General features: G+C 32.2%; 2 protein-coding genes across 7 annotated transcripts; one reads left to right on the forward strand and one right to left on the reverse strand.

Annotated features, from left to right (window-relative positions):
* Positions 1–345: 345 nt before the first annotated feature.
* Positions 346–16,709, forward strand: LOC104090604 (uncharacterized). 6 transcript variants are annotated; one of them, XM_070187816.1, is made up of 6 exons: positions 346–826; positions 13,347–13,688; positions 13,821–14,369; positions 14,900–15,185; positions 15,597–16,349; positions 16,460–16,709. In XM_070187816.1, exons 1-5 carry the CDS (start codon positions 587–589, stop codon positions 16,334–16,336), a joined length of 2,157 nt encoding a protein of 718 aa, XP_070043917.1. In that variant the 5' UTR covers positions 346–586; the 3' UTR covers positions 16,337–16,349; positions 16,460–16,709. The 6 variants fall into 6 exon arrangements, with proteins under 6 accessions (XP_070043917.1, XP_070043914.1, XP_070043916.1 ...); XM_070187813.1 differs by lacking the exon at positions 13,347–13,688 and adding an exon at positions 1,284–1,651 and having other exon boundaries at positions 373–826; positions 13,835–14,369; XM_070187815.1 differs by lacking the exon at positions 13,347–13,688 and adding an exon at positions 1,284–1,651 and having other exon boundaries at positions 373–826; positions 13,835–14,369; positions 15,597–16,344.
* Positions 16,710–17,602: 893 nt separating this feature from the next.
* On the reverse strand, positions 17,603–19,909 carry LOC104090603 (pentatricopeptide repeat-containing protein At1g59720, chloroplastic/mitochondrial). The gene has a single exon (XM_009595736.4). It carries the CDS (start codon positions 19,704–19,706, stop codon positions 17,907–17,909), a length of 1,800 nt encoding a protein of 599 aa, XP_009594031.1. The 5' UTR covers positions 19,707–19,909; the 3' UTR covers positions 17,603–17,906.
* Between the last annotated feature and the right edge of the window lie 5,886 nt (positions 19,910–25,795).

A 25,795-nucleotide genomic window follows, 5' to 3' on the forward strand; every position in this document is an offset into this window, starting at 1 on the left:
TATGAAGTCTAAGTACCATTTTTCTTATATAAAGATAAAGATCTTAAATTATAAGTGTATATAATTATTGTATGAGTTATTACCCTAAAGTAGGACAGTAACTTTCTGAATTCAGTCAAATTACCATGTAAACTATCAATTGGTAACACTTAACTTCATATTTTTTCTATCGTTTGACTTTCATAACAAATTAGATTACGGTCAATAGTGATTTCTAAAGTAAATTCACCACAAAGTAAGCAAGTAAATGACGCAAACTATTATGGTACGAGTATATGTATATTAGGCTTGATAAAATAATTTAAGTTTGACCATTCATAAATTACCAGGTATATAGAAATTAGAGAACGAAAAGTCTACTATAATATCACAGCCAAAAGTAAACATATCTCATACAATATTATTATAATGGACCTCTTGTCCCTCTTCCTTAATCACTTGGGCAAGAATACAAAAACCATCCAACAAAAACTATCTTTTCTCCTCTTATAAGTAACATCACTACAATTATTTATTCTTCTATATTTGATCTCTCCATATTTCTCTTAAACTTTACTTCCAACATCATTAACAAAGTTTAATACTAATGGAATTATTCTACAAAGCCAAGGCTGTAAGATTGAGAAGTCACCTTGACAAATACCTAGTCGCAGATGATGATCAACAAAACATCCGACAAAGCCGAAACGGTTCATCAAGAAAAGCACGGTGGCTGATTGAGCTTGTCGACGCCGGAAACAGCCGTTTTATCCGACTGAAAACTACCTCCGGCAAGTACCTCACGGCTTCCGACGAGCCGTTTCTTCTTGGCATGACAGGAAAAAAGGTTTCCAACTTATGTGATAATTTTTTTTTTTTTTTTTTTTGGGGGACAGTTTCGGGAAAGTGTCACTTTTTTATATTTAGTTATTCCATAATTTAATTTTAAGCTTCTCATTTTAATAGAAATTTCAATAGCTTGTTTTAGAGCACTAATTTCAAAAGTGTTTCTTTTATTCTTAAAATTCATGCTTTATCCATCAAACATTATTAGATGAAGTATGTTTATGTCACGCTAACCTAAAAATTTAATTTTGTTTTCAATACTTTTATTATTTAATTATATTTTCTAATCACTTTTATTACTTAATTTTTTCATGAATCAAGTAAGTGTAAGTCATTTTTATAATAGTGATTGTGGAACTTGAACCTAGGAGTTCTATTTGTGCTTACACCATATTTAATTGTATAAATTTAAATATTAGAGAATTATTTTTAAATTTATTTAATTATGTTTTTAACAGGTGTTTCAAACTTTGCCGAAAAAAATGAAGGACGCGAGAATTGAGTGGGAACCAATAAGAGATGGATTTCAAGTAAAATTAAGGGATTTTGGAGGAAATTATTTACGTGCAAATGGAGGAACACCACCATGGAGAAATACAGTGACACATGATAGTCCATATAGTGGTAGCACACAAAATTGGATTTTGTGGAACGTGGAAACTGTCGATGTACCGGAAAATGAGTCGTTGACGGATTATTTGACGATGGTTTCGAGTTTTTCATCGGTTTCCGATGAACTTTCAAGTTTGGATTTGGGATCTCCGATGTCGATTCATTCAAGTTTTTCTTTCTCTCCTACGATGGCTAAGGTATGTTTCTTAATTATGTCAACTTAAGATTTTTCGTCTCTTTTATTTATAATATTACTTATTCACTAATTGGACATATATATTTCGTAGTCATGTGTTATACGAATTAGCTAATTTTGGTGAATAATTACAGTAATCATTTATTGCCTGGTAGGAAAAAGTCCTTTTTTATTTATCTAGAAATTTCTCTGTTTCATGTATATACTCCATAATCAAGTGGAAATAATTTTCACTACGTAAGAAGAAACTAGAGAGAAAAAGAGAGTTGAAAGAGAATGAATGTGAAGTACGATAAGTCCAAGGAAGTGTTACATGAATATGATTAGGTAACTTGTTAATTAAGGGTCAAATAAAGGATATATAGTAACTCTTTTTCCCTTTCTTGTTCCATAAACCTAACTTTCTTCCAATGACTCTTACTAGAATAACCAAAAAGGTAGTTAAGTATCCCTTTAGGTATCTACTAGGTATCTTTCATAAGAATATTTGAAGTTAGCTAGTTTTTTCTTCATAAGAATATCTACTAGGTACACTGTTATTTAGCAATTAAATAATGTGTCCTCGATTTTAATTTTCCGAACACACAATGTCTTGAATTATCTTAATTTTAGTTTAATTTTTAAGATAAAATAAATATTGATTAATCTCTAAATACTAATTCTAAGAATGACTGTTTGTGTAGTTTCCCCTTAAACGTGTGATATAGGTCCATCTTTAGATAAATCATTTCAAACCAGACCATTTAGGTCAAACTTCTGAACACGTAGCCACAATCCAAATGAGTGTACATACTCTAACCATTTTATATGATATTCTTTCTTTAAATTAGAAAGAATAATACACTTTTAATGATGATATACTTTTATAATTATCGAAATATTAGAAAGTTGAAAAATATAAATTTTAAAGATTTTGCCTTTTTAAAATCCGCCACATAACTAAAACAAAGAGAGTATCCAGAATCTTCCATTGTCCAAAACTTATCTTTTTGTAAAACTCTTTTTCAACTCAGAGAGCTCAAAATCACGCACTATTTTACTCTGACATCCATATTTATTTTAAAAAACATAAAACTACACATTTTTGGAACTACGAATGTTCATAAAAACTAAAAAACCGAACCAAACCGAAAATTGAACCAAATCGATCAAAAAACCTGATACTTTTTATGTTTGATTTAGTTTTGGTTTTAAATTTTAAAAACCTATCAAATTTGGTTTGGGTTTGGTTTTAATAGAAAATAACCAAAAAAACTGAACCAACCCGACTATAGAAGTAACTATTTAAATTTATTATTACACCTATATATATGTATATTTTTAATAATAAGTTTTTAAAATTTTATGGTACATATTAGTCGTTTGTATTTTTAGTATGATTTTTTACTATTATAATAATCTAATTCTTTGCATTTACATTCTAGTTTAATTGGTAGTTTTCTTTTGCTAAGTACAAGAATTTATTTCATGTTAAAAATAATTAATTTTTAATTGAGTACTTAAATTATTCATCACTATTTGATTCAATTATCATCAATATATTTACCATATTGATAAATGAGAGATTTTTCAAAGAGCAATTGGTTTGATAGTGTTACGTTGGAATTGTAGTCACCGGAATATGTGTTTGGTAGTGTATGTCTTATATTTAAGAAAACAATCCGATAAATAACCGAAAAACTGACAAAAAATCGAATCGATAAAAAACCTACTTAATTGATTTGGTTTGGTTTCAATATTTGAAAAATTGACTTACTTGGTTTGGTTTCTTTTTAGAGAAAAAACGATTCAAATCGAACTATGAACACCCCTATTGTATCAAATATGAATTCTTAACGCCTTAACCTAAAGACTTAGGGCTCGGTTGGCCATAAGAATTTTTTTTATTTTTTATTGGAATTTTTAAACTTTTTTCAGAATTATTGTTTGATCATGAAAATTTCAAATTTCACTTGAATTTGAATTTCGAAAATTTAAAAAACTTCAAAAAAGTTATTTTTCAAAATTTTTACTTTAAGAGGACCCGTTTGGCCATAGATTTTGTCAAAATAAACTTGGGTTTTATTTGGCGAACACATGTTTGGCCATAGATTTTGCCTACATTTTGGCCAAATCCCAAATCCCAAAACCAACTCAATAGCGGTTTTGGGCTAAAATATCACTATTATATTTTTTTAAAATTGCCCCAAACTTTTGTATTTTATAAAAGAGCTCACCGTTTATTATTTTGTAACGATGTTGTTTCGTCTTCTCGGTCATCTGATACTGTATCATATAGTTTATTGTAAAAATAATAATTTTGTATCAAATTTATTTATGTTCAGGACTATGGTTTGCGATAATTTAATGAATGTTATTGATAATGGCATTGTTGGGTATTTGTGATAGTTTTTACAACTTGTGGGTATAAGTCACGTTTCATGTTTTTCCAAACCAAACTTCACCCAAAACAAATTTCCAAACACATTTTCATCTTCAAACCAAATTTCACCCAAATCAGATTTTTCAGAATAAATTTGGGAATCTATGGCCAAACGCTAGCTAAATCACTCACAAAAATTCAAAACAACTCCAAATAATACTCTCTATGTTCCAATTTATGGGAACTTGTTTGACTCGACACGAAATTTAAGAAAAATGAAGACTTTTGAAATTTGTGGTCCTAAACAAGTCAAAAAAGCGCCAAGAATATTTGTGTGGTTATAAAAACTTCTCATTAAGGGTAGAATTGTAAGTTTAAACTAAATTATTTCCAAATTTAATAAGGGATCATTCTTTTTGAAATGAACCAAAAGTAAATAGGTTCATATGAACTGAAACGAAATTATGTCCAAACACAACTGTAATTATTAAATATTATTTTCATTTGATTTTTTTTTTTGAAATTTTACAATTCTTATATCCAAACGCCAACTTACTATTTTTGTAGTCACCAATCACTATAATTTTAAACAACCATTTGTGCTCGTATATTGGTTCGTAGAAATTTGAAATATTTTAAGTTATTATAAATATGGAAAATAGTGTTTTATTTTCTGTTCCGTGGCGTAAAGGTTCCAATTTTGACCATCTCTAAAAATAGAAACTTCAATCGGTGAAAGAAAGAAACCAAAAAAACCAATTTTTTCTCACGTGTCAACATTTAACGCGGGTTTTCCATAAACCGTGTCACCCATGCCCAGCCAAACACGGCTGGCCCCCACTGTCGTTATTACAAAGAAAATTTTCTAACACAAGTCTTTATCATTTCTCTTTCTTTCTTTGTTTTATTTAACAGAGTAGTCCTCTAGCAAAAACACCAGCAATGGAACTTTTCCACAAAGCAAAAGCCGTTCGTTTACAGAGTCACCACGACAAGTACTTAACAGCCGAAGAAGATGAAGAATCCGTAACCCAAGATCGTAACGGCTCTTCAAAAAACGCAAAATGGACAGTAGAATTCGTCGAAAAAACCGACAACGTTATACGCTTAAAAAGTTGTTACGGAAAATATCTTACAGCATCAAATCAGCCTTTTCTTTTAGGTATGACTGGTCGGAAAGTTTTACAAACTGTTCCAAATAGGCTTGATTCTTCAATTGAATGGGAACCCATTAGAGAAGGACATCAAGTGAAGCTAAGGACAAGGTACGGACAGTTTTTGAGAGGTAATGGTGGATTGCCACCGTGGAGAAATTCAGTGACACATGATATTCCACATCGGACTTCTACTCAAGATTGGATTCTTTGGGATGTTCATGTTGTTGAGATTTTGGTTCATCATTCTCCTGTTCCTAACCCGCCGCCGCCGTTGGTCAATCATTCTGATTCGTTTGCTTCTGAATCTAGTTCTCCTTCTTCTGCTTCCTCAAAATCTCTCAGCTTTTCTAGACAAGAGGTAATTTCCTGCTTTTGACCTTGAAATTCACTGATTATTATTATATTTTGGGGGAAAAGATTCAAATTAAATATCTTGATTTTAGCCTGCATTTGGACATATGGACATAGATTTGGTTAAAACTTGAAAAGTGAGTTGTTTGAAGTTGTATTTGAACATACATTTTATTTTAAAAAAAGTTAAAGTTTTGCGAGTGGCCTGGAAAATTTTCGCCCAAAAATTATCCCTTTTTTTTTTTCGAAAACTCGTATCTCATGAACAAACATTGTTTTTCATTTTTTTTTCAAAACAAACCGCCAAAATCTATGGCCAAACGGGTCTTTGGTCTCCGTTATACCTTTGAGCTATTTATATTTTTGTTGTAGCAATCGTCTAGTAATTGACATTTACTTTTAAAGGAGCTCCTGTACGGACTGAGTTAATTTTATATCTCAAAATACTTTGAGAAAAAAAAATCCACATTGATCCTCTACTCTTGTTTGTAGTTTAAAATTACCTTATGTTATACTGTTGGAGACTTGGAGCTTTGTTAGGGTCAAAGGCAAATATTTGCTAACCGAGTATGAATAATTCCGGAGTAGTAATGGAGAGTAAAATTAAGATATTTTCGTACATTTAAGGAGTATTGTTGACCCTTTTTTAGATTTTACACGGTAATGTTCTAGTCAGCTTATTTTACTTTTATTTTTTTGGGCTTCCTTTACTTTCATACTGCCTGTTACATTCTCACAAGTATAGGTGTCGGGTAACTTGCTAACTGGGTATGTGAATTCAATAATTATTATGTTATGGTACTCAATTATCTTTCTCATTTTCTTTGGCAGTCAAGTGATTCTTTGGTTTGTTCGCCGCCTAAGATGGGAGATGGAAGGCTTATATATTATCATATCGCAGATGAATTTGGTGAAATTGAAGAGGGAATGGAGGGACTTAGCATAGCTTTCAAGGGAAATAGTGTTGAGGAGCTAACCAAGAGATTGGAGGAGGAAACGGGGGTTGAGGGAATTACTGTGTGTACTCGAAGTCCTTTAAATGGGAAGCTTTATCCTCTTCGTTTGCAGCTTCCTCCCAACAATGCAACCATGAATGTTATTATTATGCCATCTTCATCTAAAGGTGAGGCTTCTACTTGTCTTATAATTGGTTTCATTTTGTTGAAGTTTGAACTTCTTATGTTCATGATTCTGTTTGAGCACTTTTGTTCTATACGAGCTATAATGTTTATAGAAATTAAAATAACTTGAGGTTCTTTTACACGGAGTCGGTATCCAAATAAAGAACATTATTGTAAATATGCCTTATTACTTACTGATGCTATTGATCTCCTTCAGCTTCTGTGGGGGATTAGCCAAATAACTAATGTTTCATTGAAGTGTCATTTATGCCTCTGTTCTTGAATAAAGCATCAGCATTTCAGCCTTGATTTCCTTCTAACCAATGTCACATAGACAATTAAGGAATTTACTACAAAACTTGTGATAAGCTCCCTCTGTTATATCAGTGTTGGGCATGGCATCAAAGTTGTTTGAGAGTATTGCTTGTGTTATGCGTCCAACTGATATCGTTAATTTAACACTGTATATAAGTGATATTCTCTTGTTATTACCTCACTAAGGAGTCTTTTTGCTTGTACAGTTATATTTCAGTTCATATACCTTCTTCCTGTTACATCAATCCTAATTTTACTGGTGCCTGAAGAACTTATGTGTTTGCTTTCTTACTTCAGTCTTTTTTAGAGCCAGTACAGATACTGTCGAGTTTGTGTTTGTCCCCATCAGTCTATCTTGTATCTATATAGTGAGCTGATTACATTCCTGTTGATGTTCTTGCTAACATTCTAACTTTGCGTTGGTGTATCAGAGGCAAGAGAATTTGCAAAACCAAGAATGCCATTGTAGGCCAACATGGAGAGTGCTACACGGATTGATGCAGTAGATGAACATAGCTGGATTTTTGTATCAATGAGTATGATTCTAGTCTTATGTCTTTTCCCTTGTTTGTAAATAAGGTTTTGAGTGCTGAAAGAGATGAGTTACTAGACTAGCTTCTTTGGATCGTTGGATGTTAATCGCATACTATTGCACGAAATAATGAAAATTGAAGATAGAAGTGCTTAGTTTTTTTGTTCCATTTACTGGAGGAGATTTCTTGAACTGATTTTTGTGGCAAGAAGTTTCTTTTGTTGTTGTGGTCGTTGGCAACTACAGTTTGTTGTAAAATATTAATTTGACCATTATTGAGAGCGAGGTGCACCACTTTCTCTATTTTTCTACTGAAAGAGGCATGGAAGTCGTACTCTATTTGTTTTAATTCTAATGGAGAAAAAAAAAAAGGATTGTAAAAAAATCTTACCTAAAATTGATTGGTGCATACTCTAGGCTCAACTACCACACAGCTCATAAAAGCAATAGTGCACAACTAGCTGAGTATCTTTTATATGATAAAAAGTTGTACTACAAACATAAACTAGGTACAAACGTTCTAGATAGATTACAAAGGTAAATTAAGATGGATAAATGTTATATGTTTTTAATACTTGTGGGCTAATTAAAGAAATAAAAAACATATTCTATTGCACCCTAATTAAACATAAAAAAAAAAAATATAAAACCACTCTGGGGGTAGAGTGAATACATTTTTATATTTAATTACAATTTGATGTCTTTTATTCTAGATGTGATGAATAAAACTGAGGCACTTAACATATTGTTTAGCTGGACAAACATGTTAAACTAAGTAATTATTTGTAATTACAACTCAAATCCAATTTCATATATGTGACTTTTCAAACACATCCTTAATGTTAGACTCAGGTAAATTTTCTTTATGTCTTTGGAAAGGTCAAATCCTGAGAAAGCTAGTAAAAAGTAAAAACTGAACTTCATTCAAATGAAATTTACTCTCAAAATTGAATGTCTAAAATTGATAGTTATAATTAAAAAAAAAAATCACTATTAATCTTTTTTTTAAAAACTGAAAAGATTACTCTTTGGATGGATGGCCAAAAAGCTATATTCCAAATTCCAAATTCCAAATTCATGAATCACGCGGCTGTCCCTAGACATATATATATATATCACCTCTCCACATTGAGACATTCTATATGGCTTTATTTATAAGAAAGAATGCAACAGATATATGATGTCAGTTTCATGATCCAGTTCTACAAGACTACAACATACTTAATTCCCACAATTACAAATGGCTGCAAAAGAAAGCAAGATCAGAATTATGACATAACAAAAGGAAGCCAAAGCAGCACTAATCATGGCTCGTTTCACATTGATCTTTAGCTATATGTAATCCTTCGTACATTTTTTCTCCCTTCTTATGTACCATATAATGTACAAATGTTGAAAATACCAAAAAATTGAACCTAAAGCACCGCGTTAGGTGTGGTGGAATGGATATCATTCGTTCATCTTATTAGTCAGTGATCTTGAATTCGAACTTTAGAAATGAAGAGAAACATGTAAGGGGGGAACGCATTCCTCTTCATAATGCAAATTTATATTAATCAGACTAATAATTAATTCTGAACAATCAGTAACAATCAGTATATATATATATATCAACATTCTGACTTGATTAAAATTAGTATTAGTATTACGTAGGACATTCTTTTTCCTCCTTTATTTTTTCTAAAGACTTTGCCCTTCGACAACGTGATTCAGACAAGAATATATAGCCACTTCAAAATTTCGTCTTTCAATGAATTCAAAGGTCTGTCTTCACTCTCTATTTTAGTCTTTTTCCATGGCTTCTGCTTTTCACATTCCATCATTTCCCACCCCTTTGAGGAGCTCAAGCATTACCCATGACCTTCATACCAATAGCAAATTAAACTACATAAATTTATTAATACTTTTATGTTTACTTTCTTTTTTTTTGGGTAATTCATGTTTAAATTTTATACATACAATAAGGTGTAAAAATATTTTGAAATCAGATCACTTAAAATATGTTGGTATCTGAAAAAGAGGTCAGTAACTTGTTCAAGCCAGTCAAATTACAAGAATTAAAGAAAAATTGTAGAGTAGTTGCTTGTACTATTTTCTACGTTTTACTTTCAAATAGATTTTTTTTCACTTCCATCGACGAAGAAGGAGATTGATTATCGGCAATAGGGTGACAATCGACCAAGAAATGATCGATAATAGACCAAGAAGAAAGTTAACTAATCAACTTCCGGCTGATTTAATAGTAACTAATCGAAATAGAGAAAGAAAAAGAACTCAAAATATCGACACTTTTTCCTTTTTCTTATTCTTTAATCTAATCACAATAGAAAATATCGACCTATAATTGAAGACTTAGAATAGGTCTTTTAATTTAAGAACATGACTTATGGTTTACGATTCCTATCTCATTAATCTATACATGTATACATACCCGTGGAAATAAATTATAGAGATCAGAGTCTACTATATTGACATCAACCACGCGTGATATATTTACAATATTATAATGGTCCGAATCTTGTCCCTCTTACTTATAACAGTTCCACTAAGCTTTTAAAAAAATAGTTTTGGTTAGAATTAATTTGTGTTTAACTAATTACTTTAAAAAATACTTTTGAACAACAATTAATGTTTGATCAAACTTTTAAAAAGTGCTTCTAAGTGTATTTTTTTCAAAAGTATTTTTCAAAAAAATATTTTTGAAAAGAAGCTACAGTTTTTTATTTCTCAAAATAAACTGCTCTGCTTTTACTCAAAAGTATTTTTTTCCTTCTAAAAATTTGGTCAAACGCCTTTGGAAAAACACATTTTTAACGAAAAAACAAAAATAGTTTTGGCCAAAAGAAAACTTGGCTTTATTAATCACTTTGTCAAGAAAACAAAAACCACATTGACATCACAAGGATTATTTTGTTCTTCTATATATATTTGCTTAAATCCTTCAACTTTATTTCCATAATTATTATTAACAAAGTTTACTAATGGAACTATTCTACGATGCCAAGGCTGTTAGATTCAGAAGTCATTTAAACAAATACTTAGTAGCAGATGATGATCAGAAAAACATCCGACAAAGCCGAAATGGCTCATCAAGAAAAGCACGGTGGCTGGTGGAGCTTGTTGCCGGAAACAGCCATCTTATCCGACTGAAAAGTAGCTCCGGCATGTACCTCACGGCTTCCGACGAGCCGTTTCTTCTTAGCATGACAGGTTCTGAAACGTTTACACTTTAAATTACTTAATTATATTATATTTTTATTTTTTGCTAATGTCTACACCTTGTTTCTTTTTCATATCCCATCATTTTCGACTATTATTTTGAGAAACTATATAATATTAGTTTCCAATAATATTTTACTTCTGGGAGTAAAATTTGAATACACATGACCTCTGGCCTATTATGTTACCATGTTAAAATGGGGCTACCATGTCATCTAAAAATATAAACGACTAAAAACGATATACTTAGCTTGTAATTGCTTAATTACGTTATATATTCCGTTATACCTCATCTCTTTACGTGTAAGCCTGATTTTTTTACATGACCCATACATACGACGGAATTTGAATTAGTACCTCTTGCTTGCTCTAATATCATATTGAAATATGTGACTAATTAATTTAAGAGTTTAAACTTTTAGAAATATTGCACTGGTGGAGTCTCATTTATCCAATAGGGTTCATTTGAATGCCTTTCCTGTAGGTTTGCTTCTTTTGCATAAGTCATACATAGAATGTACGAACCGAATCGGAAAAACCGTACCAAATCGATCTCGTATATTTCGCTTCTCCGACATCTTACTGAGTTTCCCCCTCATCTTTTTGCAAAAAGTCAAACTAAATCGATTAAAAAATTCAAATAAGTTTGGTTTGGTATTGAGTAAAATAATTCGAACCAAACCGAAATATAAATATATAATTTTTATATATACTTTTAAGACTTTATGTAATATTTAATAGAATTAGTCTTAGGATACACACGCTGCGCGTGTATCTTGTCTCAATGAGTATAAAATTCTAAGAGAATTACATATATTTTATATTGAAATTTATATGTGAGCAATAAATTAGAAGCTAGTACAAGTTTTTAAAAATGACGATCTTTGATTCTATTTAATTAGCTAATTACTCAATAAAGGAAGTTTTCAATCATTAAAAATCAATATATTCAACTTAATAGTAATTCTAGTTCCATAATTTTATTACTTCAATTTCACAAGTAATGATACTTCTCTTTTAGTTTTAATAAGAATATATAACCCTTGAAGATTTAAGAGTTTATCTAAAAAAAAATAATTTTGAAAAATTATATATTCTTAAATTCATTCTAAAAGACACAAGCATGATAAAGTAAAATATAAACATGGTCACTTAACTCACATAAGAGTTCTTTTTGTTCATCGCAAGCAAAATGCAAATTATTTTATTTGTTTAATCTATAAGAATACTGTACGACTTGTTTCCGACCAAAACATTAGAATAATATTACATCCTTTATTTTGTTTTTAGCTATATGGTAAATAAAATAGAAAAGGATATGGGGTTAAGGTGGAAAACTTTTCTTTGTCATGTAATTCAGAAATTGGAATAGACATACACTGTTTTTATGCACAACCAAAAAAGAAAGAAAAATCAAAGAACTTTTGACCTTTTTTAAGAAATTAAATATATCAAGAAAAAATATTCCATGTTCAACGTTAGTTTAAAAAAAGAATCGATGACCAAATATGTAATATGAAATATTGGACATAATATTATGAAATTAAAGAGATAAAATAACTTTGTGCAAATTTCTTTTTTTCTTTCTAACTTTTTCTTGTTTACTTTGAATAACTAAAATAGTTTGTGCGACACAAATGCTTATTCTTGGCGCAATTGTAGAACTTCTACCACTTTGTTCCTCGTTAACAAAATAAGTAGAAATAAGATTTAAAATATTAACAATTTAAATAAGGACATAATTTGTATAAAAACTTGTTATTAATTTTAAAGTACTAAATATTAGGACTTTTTACCTTGTTCAATAAAGAAGTATTTAATAACTACTACAATTTTAGTTAATTCCAAAATCCTTAATACTAGGAAAGTAAATTAATTTATAATTTTGTCAAATGTTAATCCTATTTTTAAAGGGTAAAAAAGGTGAACAACATTTCGCTAAGGGGTTTCGTGCTTTTAATATAATATAGATAGATATAAAGTGCTCCATTTTTATTTACTTTAAATAATGGATTGTATGATCACTTTCTTATCAAGTGTTATTGAAATGTGTCAATCACTTTGTTCTTCCATATTCATATGTTAAGATCTATTAAATTCGTATATCTTTTTCTAATTTGAAGTGGTATTTCGATAATTTAAAATTAAATAGAACATAATTGAGTTATCATATTAATTTTTATATTTAATTATTAAATTCGGTTAACCTTGAAAGTGTACATCAAAGAAAAATTATTGTGAGAAGACAAAAAATAACTATTATGTGTTAATAAGAAAATTCTCCCATAAAAATATTTTAACAGATCATATGTTTATTATTATTTTTTAAAATTTTACTAAACATATATTTATTTATAAAATTTTTAACAAAATAAGATTGAAATAATATTCATGTAACAAGTAAACCGAACCAATCCAAATCGATACAATTGGTTTGGTTCGGTTTGGATAGAAATCGAATCAACCCGGTCCATGTATACCCCTAGTCATACACATGAAACATTTATTTTTTTTCTTGGTGATAATATTTGAACAAACATTTTGCTTGCTCTGATACCTTGTTGAGATATGCGATCAGATCATATAAAATATTATATACTTTTAATTATTATATTATATTATATTATATTATGTTTGATTAATAGGAGGAAAAAAGGTTCTTCAAACTTTGCCGGAGAATATGGAAGACGCAAAAATTGAGTGGGAACCACTAAGATACGGATTTCAAGTGAAATTAAGAGGTTACGGAGCAAAATTTTTAAGTGCAAGTGGAACGCCACTACGATGGACCAATAGAGTGACTCATGATTGTCCTTATAGTGCTACTACACATAATTGGATTTTGTGGAGCGTGGAACCTGTTAATGTGCCGGAAGATGAATCTTTAACGGATTATTTAACTATGGTTTCGAATTTCTCGTCAGTCTCCGGTGAACTTTCTACCTTGGATTTGGCGTCTCCGATGTCCATGCATTCAAGTCTTTGTTTTTCACCTAAGGTATGCTTCTTAATTACGTCGAACTTAAGTTTTTTTTTCATTTGCCTTTTTTTGATAAAATTTCTGGCTCCGCCACGTAACATAATACTTAACGAGTTTAACAACCAACATGTGTCTTTGTTTGTTTGACAGAGTCCTCTAACTAGAAGACCAGCAATGGAGCTATTCAACAAAGCGAAAGCTGTTCGTCTACAGAGTCACCATTACAAGTACTTAACAGCGTTGGAAGATAAAGAATCAGTAACCCAAGATCGTGACGGTGCTTCAAGAAATGCAAAATGGACTATAGAATTCGTCGAAAATACCAACAATATTATACGCTTAAAAAGTTGTTATGGAAAGTATCTTACAGCATCAAATCAGTCTTCTGTTCTTGGTATAACTGGTCGAAAAGTTGTGCAAACTCTACCAAATCGTCTCGATTCTTCAGTTGAATGGGAACCCATTAGAGAAGGGAATCAAGTGAAGCTAAGGACTCGATATGGACAGTTTTTGAGGGGAAATGGTGGACTTGTTCCATGGAAAAACACTGTTACACATGATATTCCTTATCGGGCATTTACTCAAGATTGGATTCTTTGGGATGTTCAGGTTGTTGAAAACTTGCTATCACCATTGGCTCCTCGTTTAGATTCATGTGCTTCTGAATCCTCTAAATCCACGAGCTTTTCTACACAAGAGGTACTAAATTTCCAACATTTCAAGGATTGTTATTATTGTTCTTTCATGCGACAATTCATAAATAGTAGAAGTTTTGAGTGAAGCTATATATACTTGGCCTTGGGATGTCAATTCTAGAGGTGGCAAAATCAGCCCATTTTTAGTCATATATCTAAGCCTAAGCCGTTCAAGTTTAAACGTATCAAGTTTTGATCCATTTGTTGACTTGACCAACGAGTTATGATCCATCAAACTATTGAATCAATTTTGAAATTGGATAAAAATTCCCAAACTTACAATCTCCATTTTGAAAATTGGAGATTATATAAATTTGGATGAACTTAAGCTATAAGAATGATACATTAGCTTTCACATTTTTTCCTCAAAGAGCAAAACAAAAAGAGAAGGGGAGATTGATTCATGACTACACTTACTTTGACCCAACAAAATTTGGGTTGATTGGATATTTATTAATTTGATCCATTTTCACTTGTCCAAGTTTGACTTATCCCATGACTTGCTACCAATTTATTGTCTCTTTTTTTCTTCAGTCAAGTGATTCTTCGCTGCCTAATTTGGGTGAAGGGAGGTTCATATTTTATCATATGGCGGATGAATTTGGAAAAATTGAAGAGGAAATGGAGGCACTTTTCATAACTTTCGATGGAAATACTGTTGAGGAGTTGACTAAGAGATTGGAGGATGAAACTGGGCTTGAGGAAATTATTGTGTGTACTAGGAGTCCATTGAATGGGAAACTTTATCCTCTCAGTTTGCAGCTTCCACCAAACAATGCAACAATGAATGTTATTATTATGCCATCTTCATATAATAAAGGTGAGATTTCTACTTGTCTTGAGTTGGTTTCATTTTGTGAAACTTTGAATTTAGATTTTTCGACTTGTACAAATTGAGCTAGAATGTTTGTATCACTTTTAAATTAATGGTAACAAATCATATTCAAGACCAAAAGGTAGTCCAGTGCACGAAGCATCTCGTATTTTTGCAAGGTCCGGGGAAGGGCCCAATCCTAAGAGGGTATGATGTAGGCCGCCTACGTACCCTGATGCAAGCACCAGTGACTAATTCCACGGCTCGAACCCGTGACCTATAAATCACACGGAGATAACTTTACCGTTGTTCCAAAGATTCCTTCTTCTAGACCAAATGATAATATTGTGAATTTGTTAATTTTTACATGGTTGTCACAATATTTATTGACTTGTAACATTGTTTTTGTTTCTCAAGCTATTACTCCAGATTCTCTTTCAAGCCATATGTCCAACATTCCCGAGTTGAATAGTTCCAATTTCAATGAATGGAAGGAACAACTAGAAATTACATTGGGATGTTTGGATTTGGATTTGTGTTTCAGAATTGATGAGCCTTTGGAAGAATATGCCGTCTATGCTACTTGGGAACGTTCCAATCGCTTAAGCCTCATGATTATGAAGAGTAAGATTGATAAGAACATCTGCAAATCAATACCAAATTCTACTCGAGCAAGAGAGTTCTTGGCATCCATTGAACAACAATTCAAGGTTTCCGATAAGACATCGGTAGGTACACTCATGGAAATTTTAACTACTAAGACATATGACGGGACTAGAGGTGTGCGTGAGCACATTATAGAAATGGCTAATATGGCGGAACAACTTAAAGCAATGGATATAACCATTTCGGAATCCTTTTTGGTGCAATTTGTTCTCAATTCGCTTCCTTCTCAATTTGGTCCTTTTAAAATTAGCTATAAAACAAATATGAACAAATGGACCGTGGATGAACTCATTGCAATGTGTGTTCAAGAGGAGAAACGATTAAAGGGAGAAGGATTACTATTGGTTCAACAAGTAAAAGGACCAAAGAATGGAAAACGAAATGAAAACAAGGGTACTACACATGATGGTGTGAATAAAGGGAACATGAAATGTTTCTTTTGCAAAAAGAAGGGACACTTGAAAAAGGATTGTCTTAAATTCAAGAATTAGTCTGAAAAGTAAGGTACGTAATTAAATTACCTACGTATGTTATGAAACCAATTTTTATTAATGATTTTTCTGATATGTAGAAGTTAGTTCTGATGTCATGAACTAACTTCAAATTCTTTACAGCGTTTCCTTACAACACGAATTTCGAATGAGAGGGGAGAAGTATATTTTTCATGGAGAATAAAGCCCAAGCTTCAGTTAAAGCTATAGAGATCTATAAACTTATTTTAAGTAGTAGAGAGTTATTAGAGTTGAATAATACCTCTAATTAGGATTTTTTTTTGTTGCTTTGCTTTGGTAATCAAGGATATTATGTTAAGTTTGGAAATAAAACTTTGAGGCATATAAAATAATCTGTTGATTGGGAATGGTATTTTCTGTGACCATTTGTACAGAATTAGTATCGACTCTTTCCTTCATTTCTCTCAATATTTTTGGCCTTACATGTGTTAACAAATAATGACATCCAAAGAACTCGCCAAATTGAAACTTCATCTACGTTGTGACAAAAAAAGGTTAATACACGTCTAAATAAATGCTAGAAAGTTGCCGAAGATGAAATCCTATAAAATCTTAATTTTTTAAATGTTGGTACTTATAATGATTGCATAAGAAAAAATCAATCCAAAAGTACCAGAGAGGTGCCACAAAAAGTTGTAGTAAAAAATATTTTATCACCTTATTGATGACTTCTCACAGTATCTTTGTCTTATTAAGGAAAATTCTTATGCTTTAGAAGTCTTTTAGATTTTTAAGATTGAAGTTGAAAATCAGTTAAATAAGAAAACAAAAAGGGAAAAAAGCATAAGTACTTCCTAGGTTTAAGTCAATTTTCAGATACACACTCAATCTTTGCAGGACTCTTATTATCTCTCGGTAATTTTTCGTGGGAATGTGAAAGAGAGGCCTGAAAGTAATGTGTGAGGGAGAAGATGAGCAACTCAACTTCGGCAATGGGACTGGAGGAAATATACTCGGAAAAAAAAAGATAAGTTTAAGTTATAATGATAATTAATAAGTCTATTTAATTGTATAATTTCCAATAAATGAAACTTGTCCAAATTATCATTCCAGGGTGTATTTATTCCACTTCAGAAAAGTCGAAGGGGGTAATATATAGGACCCCCTAAAGGTCGGGTGTGTAAGGGAAAATCCGACCCAAAACTGAGAGGGTAGTTTTGCCTTCTCTCTATAAACTAAACATCAATCAACAACTAGGTAAAAATAATTAACCAGTTGTCACATATTGAGTGGTCACATATTGAATTATATTGATAAAAAATCTCTACATTACCAATCAAAATAACTTAAATACATAATTTAAATCATTTTTCTTGTATCACTATGTGGCAATATCCAATTCTAGAATGGATAGTTGAACAACCACAGCTCACAAAAGCAATAATGCACAAGTTGCTATCTTTTAGTATAATAAAGATAAAAAGTCTTACAAACATAAACCATGTATAAAAATCTTAATCTTACAAAGTGTAATGCTGCAGGTCAAGAGAGAAGAGCATGAATTGACAATTGGATTGATAAATGTAATAAGTAGTATTGTACATTGTTTTCACCAGTAATCTTTGCAGGTACAGAACCCATTCCTAAAGTGATGGAACCTAACACGATCTCTAACAATAATTTCAACGTCAAAAACTTTGGAAATTAATTTAGTTACATTGTGGCAGTCACTGCAGATGCGCAAATTCTTGAAAATGCGTATAGGAGTTCCTGGTTTCAGTTTCAAAAGTCCATAAGCAATGGCAAGTCTCTCACTATGCAGTTTAAGTGACTGTCTCTTCCCATTATCAAGTTCATTAACCATTGATGCTTGTGACAAGTCAGGAACATACTCTGCTAATTTGAGTCTTTCTTCTATTACATCCAAAAACTTGTAAATTTCTCTAGTATGCAAATGAGAAGTATCTCCAGCGAAAAATTCATGGAAAACGCCATTAATTTCAATTGAACTACAGCCTGGATCTTTTTTAATACCTTTATCGGTCATCAATTTCCTAATAAGTCCAGCCTCGTCCCATTGGTTAGCAGTTGCATATACTCTTGACAAAAGAACATAAACACCACTAGTGTCACTGCCTTCGGACTCAATCACTTTCCTTGCCACTTCTTCACTAAGTTCTATGTCAGCGTTTTTCTTGCAACAACCATCAAGAAGACTCCTCCATATTGCTGCATCAGGTTTCATTGGCATGTTTGATACAACATCAAGAGCTTCATCAATACGCCCCGCACGAGCCAGAAGGTCAACCAGGCAACCATAATGTTCTAAAACAGGCCTAATCTTATACTCAGAAACCATTTTATCAAAATAGCTACGGCCCTCGTCAACCAAACCTCTATGATTACAAGCACTCAAAATACCAACAAATGTGATTGAATCCGGCATTACTCTCTTGATAACCATTTGGTTAAAACAACGAAACGCTGCCTCAACCTCCCCATGCATTGCAAATCCTAATATCATAGCATTCCAAGAATTCAAATCACGCTTGCTCATCCTCTCGAAAACCTGAACAGCTATATCCAACGAACCACATTTGCAATACATGTTCAATAAACAATTGTTAACAAGCAAATCAAAATCTAAGAAGCTCTCATACTTCTTTAAAACATAAGCATGAATCCACATTCCCAAAGATAACGCCCCGAAACCAGCACAAGCATCAAGAACACTCTGCACTGTATACCCATCAGGCTCAAATATCTTTTGCATCTCAGAAAACATTCTCAAAGCACCTTCAAACTCACCCGATTGAACAAGAGCATCAATCATAACATTCCAAGACACCAAACTTCTCTCAGGCATTTTATCAAACACTCTCCTTGCATCCTTCAAACACCCACAAGACGAATAAAAATGAATCAAACTATTGTTTATATATACATCTGAATCAAACCCAAGTTTCAAAGCAAACCCATGTGCTTGTTTCCCTTGAGAAAGTGCAAAAAGATAAGCACAAGCCTTGAGCACAAATGGGAAAGTATGCTTATCTGGCTCAACATTTGTAACCATTTTATAGAAAAGCAAAAAGGCTTCATCTTTACGACTATTGCTATGAGCACAAGCTCTAATAAGAGTATTCCAGATGAAGGAATTGGTGTTTTCTAAATTACAGAAGAGTTGAAAAGAATAGTTAAGGTCATGTAAGGAGGCAAAATGGAGAATTCTGCTGTAGAGGAAAAGGGTGTCTGGGTTGTCAAGTGTGGTTGTACGAAGAGTATAGGCGTGTACTTGTTTGAGCTGAGAAATGGAAGTGCATTGTGTCAAGATTTGGAGGATATGGCGTCTATGCTCACTAGTAGTGTTGATGGGAAGAGTTGTTGGCCTTGGTGTAGTTGCGAGAATCATCTTCTTCGCAGGCTACTCTCCACAAGTAAAAATATATCCAAAATATAAACAGATACACAAGTAAACTTTTTTGTATCAGATTTTTCTTAACCATATGGTGTCTTGAAATTCACTGGTCCGACATATTCGAATTTGTGCCTTAAAAAGCTTTATGACTATTTTTTTTACACTTTTTATCAATCCAAGACAATCTTTGGTTAAGAGTAAAATAAAAATTCTATTTCTTTTAGCGCCTTGTAAAATATCAAGTTTCAGTACATCAGATATCATAGTATAGAATTAGTATGTACAAACAAGAATCAAAAGATAAAGGCAGAATATATAATAAGAAATCTTCTTTATTTTTATGCGATGGTATTTATCTGCACATGGAATCGGAGAAAATAAAAAAACTCCTTTATATATAAGTTAAATTTATGCAAAGTTATTACCCAGAGATGACGACTTACCCCTTTAATTAAAAAATTCGAATTCGAACCTTTGAGAATGGAAAAAGTTACGAATCCAATGCATGGATGCCTAAGATTACATCCATCCAATGCATATCTTATAAATACTACTATGCAATTTGAATACATGACGAAATACTGTTATTTAAATCCTGTCCAAAATATTAAGCATTACTGCGATTTACTGCTTGTTTGGATGGTTGTTACTCATAGTGTATTGTATCGTATTGTTATTTTAAATATAATGTATGTTTTGATTGTTACTTAAATTTTATTGTATCATATCGTGTCGTTAAATGCATCGTTACGTAATGACGAAAAGTGTCACTTTATGAAACGACGGATATGGTGCAGTGACGTCGTTACCTTATATTTTTCTCCTCATCTTGCCCTTTCTTATTATTAAACAGTCATATTTTATTCTTTATCCTTTTTTTAATACAATAATTCTACTTTGTATCCTATTTTTTCTTGATAATATTGCAAGTTTATTTTTTATATTGTTGGTATATGACATCATAAAATAATAGTAAACGATACAATCCATTCAAACGTTGTATTCATTAAATAATACAATACAATATAATATAATATGAAACGACATGTATCAACCATCCAAACAAGCTGTTACATAATGTATTTTACTTAATTCTCCCCTTTCAAAAGAAGAATTGAAACATTACTTTCTCGAGAGCCAAATAGTCACCTGATTACAACTTTTTGATATGCCATTTAAATATTTTTAACTATAAATATTTTGATTTATGATACTTTTTATGTAATTTTTAAGTATGTAATTTTATTTAAAAAATTAAATAAATTGAGATGCAAATTCACAACAAATAGTTGTTACATTACGTTCTTTTAAATATTTCACGTGGTCTCTTTTCCTCACGTGATTCCACTCTTTTTGTCTTTTATCCACCCATTCATCGGTATAGTTCGTGTTGGATATGCGAATGAAGTCTCACATTGGTAGCTAAAAAATTTGGAATTTACATATAAAATGTATGAATCTCTTAATGGTATGAGATCTTTTGTGAAAACCATACGGGCTTGCTCCAAAGCGAAAAGTATCACACCATGTAAGAATATCTTTGATCTTGTTGAACCCAACATGTTGTAATGGGATGTTAGCGACGACCCTTAACAAGATGCCTCAAGTTGGAACCCTAGGAACAAAGAACTTCTTGACAGGAAGCGTTTTATCCCCCATAATAGGCCTATCCAATATAAATTTGATTTAGTTGAAGCAATGTGCTACAGATATTGGATAACTAAGAAAATAGATAAACAGAACTCTAAGTGAATACTTTTTTTACTAAATAAGATCAGATGGTCTCTTACACCTTGAATCCTATCTTAATTGTTTTGTTTCTAATTACACGTCCAAAAGTAGCATCTTTCATTCTGGCACTTTGCACATCAACATTATGCAGGAGGACAACTCGCAGCACAGTCATTTTCAGTGTTGCAAGTAATTATCTTTGGTGTTGGAATGCACATTCTAGGGGCACAAAGGAAATAGGCATACCGCACCAAACAGATAATTCGAGTAAAAAAAAAAAAATTCGATTATGGTTCGATTTGATTTGGTTTGGTGTTAAAAAAAAAATCCGATCATAATTGATTTGATTTGGTTTTAACTAAAAAAAGTCAAATCGAAACCAAACTATCCCAACATTACATATATAGATATTTTAGATATATTTAATACATAAATATACTTAATTGTGATGTAATTTATAAATATTTCTTAAACTTTTTCATAATTTTATCTTTTAAGGTATTATTTCAAGGTTGGACTTAGAACTTTTGAATAAGTTTCATAGCCATTAATATTAGTAACTCAAATAATGCTAACAAAAGCCCAAACCAAAATCAAACAAATACTAACAAAAGACATTCAATTCAATACTAAGAATAACAATGCATTGAATATCTATTTTTTGTTTTGCAATGATTTAGATAAAAATGCATAGCCTATTTTTATTTTTTCTTTAGCATTTAGTCATGTAATTAATACTCCCTTATTAGTCTACTTATTTTAACATGACTTAGTACTTTTAGATTGTATTTATTTTATTATGGCTTTTTAATTAGCAATATTTATTTTACGTGATTTTATTGTCTTTATTGTTGAATATTTTAGGATAATGACATGACACATCTCATATTTTTGTATTATTTTCTTGGAAAACACCTTATATAGTTGGAGCACAAGTTATACGTTTTGTGCTACGAAGATTTTACCGAAAGAAAATCCGAAAAACCTGAGAACCCGAGAAAAATTGAGATTGAAAAATTCGAGTTTTATTGGGTTGGTTTGGTCTTTAGATTTAATAACCCGACACAATTAATTTAGTTTGATAATTGCAAAATCCGAACCAACCTAACCTATGTACATCCCTAGCACGTACAAACCCCTAAACAAACATAAAATCCACCTTCACAAGCTGCAAGATCACAATCTTGTGGGGTTTGCCAATACTTCTTATCTTCTCCCACCATCACATATGTTGGCGAACCTACATAAACCATAAAATATTTTTAGGTAAATAATTAAATACTTTGATAATATAAGATAAATGATGTTAGGCTAAAAATTTATGTTTTTGCATGTAATTTGTCATGCATTATACCTCAATCTTGTTAACTTTGATGTAAATATTTGTGACTCTAGCTTAATAATGGTGTTTATATGTATAGGAGTCAATTTGAAGTGATTTGGCAAGTTTGCATGCAAAATGAAGTAAAAAAACAGAAGAATTTGGAGGGAGTATGATTTTGGTGCCTAGGTTGGCGCCAGGCTAGCGTAGTTCGAGAGAATATGTCTAGTAAATAGTAGTAGTTGCTCGAGAGAGAGTTACAACACCCAAAGTACTTATGATCGGTAGAGAATACTTAGGCGAAATTATAGAAGACGTAACTGATGGATTATATATTGCAGCGGAAGCAATTCAGTATCATATTCACCTGTAAATTAAAACAATTAGCACATACGGAGATTATTCGAGTTACCTCTTGAAGCGTGAACAAAGCAGATTAATCTCGGTCTCCAGTTCCAGAGTAGCAAAATCGCGACCTCAGCAAAATGTTCCACAGTCTTCTACTGTGTTACCCAAATAATATCCGGAAAGAGAGAATTTTGGGTAGGAGAAATTCCAAGGAAAAACATGCAAAAATCAGTACAAAAACTGGCATCCCTATATGGAGTATATATAGCCACGTTTTTTAGGTTAAAACCCTTTTCCAAAACATGTTAGGTTTTCTTCTTCCACTAAGAAAAGGTTTCCTTTATTTCTAATTATTTAGGCACAGTAGGGACCACATAATTTAATTAGCAAGGCTCCCTATTATGGAATTAATTTCGAAATTCGAAATTAATTTCTACCATAATAAATTACGAATTATTCTACAAAAAATTCGTAATTGCACTCCTTAGCTCAATTTCGAAATTCTTCCATAAAACCTTATTTAACTCCCCATGTTAAGATTCAGATACTAATCAATCAAATTAAATTACTAACAATTTAATTTATTGATTACTTCCTTTAGACTTTCACTTAACTTATTTCATGCGTCGGATACAAAATATACCGGTCGAGTTTACACATAAAAACTTATAAGTTTTCATAAAGGAGTATCATCAATCTCAAAAGTCAAGACGTGGATTCTATCAAGTAATTATTACTTCGCCAATGTATATCATTATTGTCCAATTTATCAGGTTTATTGACCCATGAAAGAATCTCGCATTTTAATAAATCAAAACAATAAATGACACACACAACTAATAATAACTATATCAAGATTAAGAGTATAAGTATATTGAATGGACTAGAGAAATTATTTTATTAAGTCAGTATAAAATACTTATCTCTACTTGATCCGTTCAATACATACAAAATGTACTAGCACAAGAAGTCGGAATTAAACCATTCACATAATCATCAACAACAACAACAACAACAACCCAGTATAATCCCACTAGTGGGGTATGGGGAGGGTAGTGTGTACGCAGACCTTACCCCTACCCTGGGGTAGAGAGGTTGTTTCCAATAGACCCTCGGCATCCTTCCCTCCAAGAACTCCCACCTTGCTCTTGGGGAGACTCGAACTCACAACCTCTTGGTTGGAAGTGGGGGGCGCTTACCATCAGAGCAACCCACCTTGTCAAAATCAAGATAAATGATATTTAATCTTGTGCTACAACCATTCCGATGGTTTGTCCAATTCCATCATTAGATTGTGAACATAAACTTTATGACTTATAAGAACCGATGATCTAATCTTTCGTGTATAAGCTAAACTCTATACACTAAATCACCTACTATATAAGCAACGGACACATAGAGAAATACATGATCTATTTAAAATAAAACTTTATTAAATTGAATAAATAAATAAATAATTATTTCATAAAGAATATTATAACAATACACATGGTTTATAGTATATCCTAACAATCTCCCACTTAGACTCATAACCATGTGCCTATAATTCTGACACCCATTCCGTCTACATGCCTATCAAAAGTCTTCTGTGGCAAGCTCTTAGTAAACGGGTCCGCCAAGTTGTTCTCCGACGCAATCTTGGTGACTACTACATCCCCTCTTTGCACTATCTCACGAATTAAATGATATTTACACTTAATGTGCTTTGCTCTTTATGGCTTCATGGCTCCTTCGAATTTGCAACCGCACCACTATTATCACAATAAAGTATTATTGGTGGTTGAATCTGTAACGACCCGACCGGTCGTTTTGAGTATTACAATCCCGTCTTCCCATTTACTGCTCAAATTGTACTTTACAGTTGTTGTGTGAATTACCGGGGTAATTGGTATGTGTAGGATAGTAGAATCATGGGTACTCTTGTCTTGGTTTAGGATTGCAGTATATATGTGGCATGTGAGGCTAATAGATTTGGTTGAATTGGGGGAAGACATTGTTGAGTTTGTGAGGAATAGAAGTTTAATTGGGGCTTTGGGAAACTTGGGGGGTATATGCACCTTAAGTGTTTGTTGAATTGCCACAATGAGTTTGAATGTAAATTGTGACCAATTATGCGAGTGAAGTCTGAGTAACCGCCATTGGTTCCCACATTCCGCCGATTACTGATAGTAGTGTTTGTTGTATAGGTACCATAACACCTTCAAAGAAGAGACGCACCACCGGAGCCTCGTCAAGTGGTCATAGAGGTTCATCCCGGGCACGAGCACCGGCCAGTGCAGCTCAATTTGATCGTACCAGGTTTGTTTCTAGAGCTGCCCAAGACCGTTTCAGTTTGAAGGCCACTAAAAAACTTGTACCAGAAAGGGTTATTGACAGGGCGTCCCTCCAGGATGAGTTCCCTAATATGTATCGGGAGTTGATCAGGCGCAGGTTGGACATCTTTTACGAAGAGCCGGAGGAGGGTAACTTGATGCTTGTTAGGGAGTTCTATGCCAACTGCCCCGAACAATGAGGATAGAATATGCATTGTGCGACACACGAGGGTGGATGCCTCGATAGAAGTAATCAGGAGAGTGTATCGATTACCTGTATTGAATGGGGAAGAGGATTTCTATGATACTTATAAGAGAGAACCCATCACATGGAACAGGTTTTTCCAAACTATCTATGCACCAGACAAAGA

This window comes from Nicotiana tomentosiformis, chromosome 10 (assembly GCF_000390325.3).
Source record: "Nicotiana tomentosiformis chromosome 10, ASM39032v3, whole genome shotgun sequence".
Classification (NCBI taxonomy): Eukaryota; Viridiplantae; Streptophyta; class Magnoliopsida; order Solanales; family Solanaceae; genus Nicotiana; species Nicotiana tomentosiformis.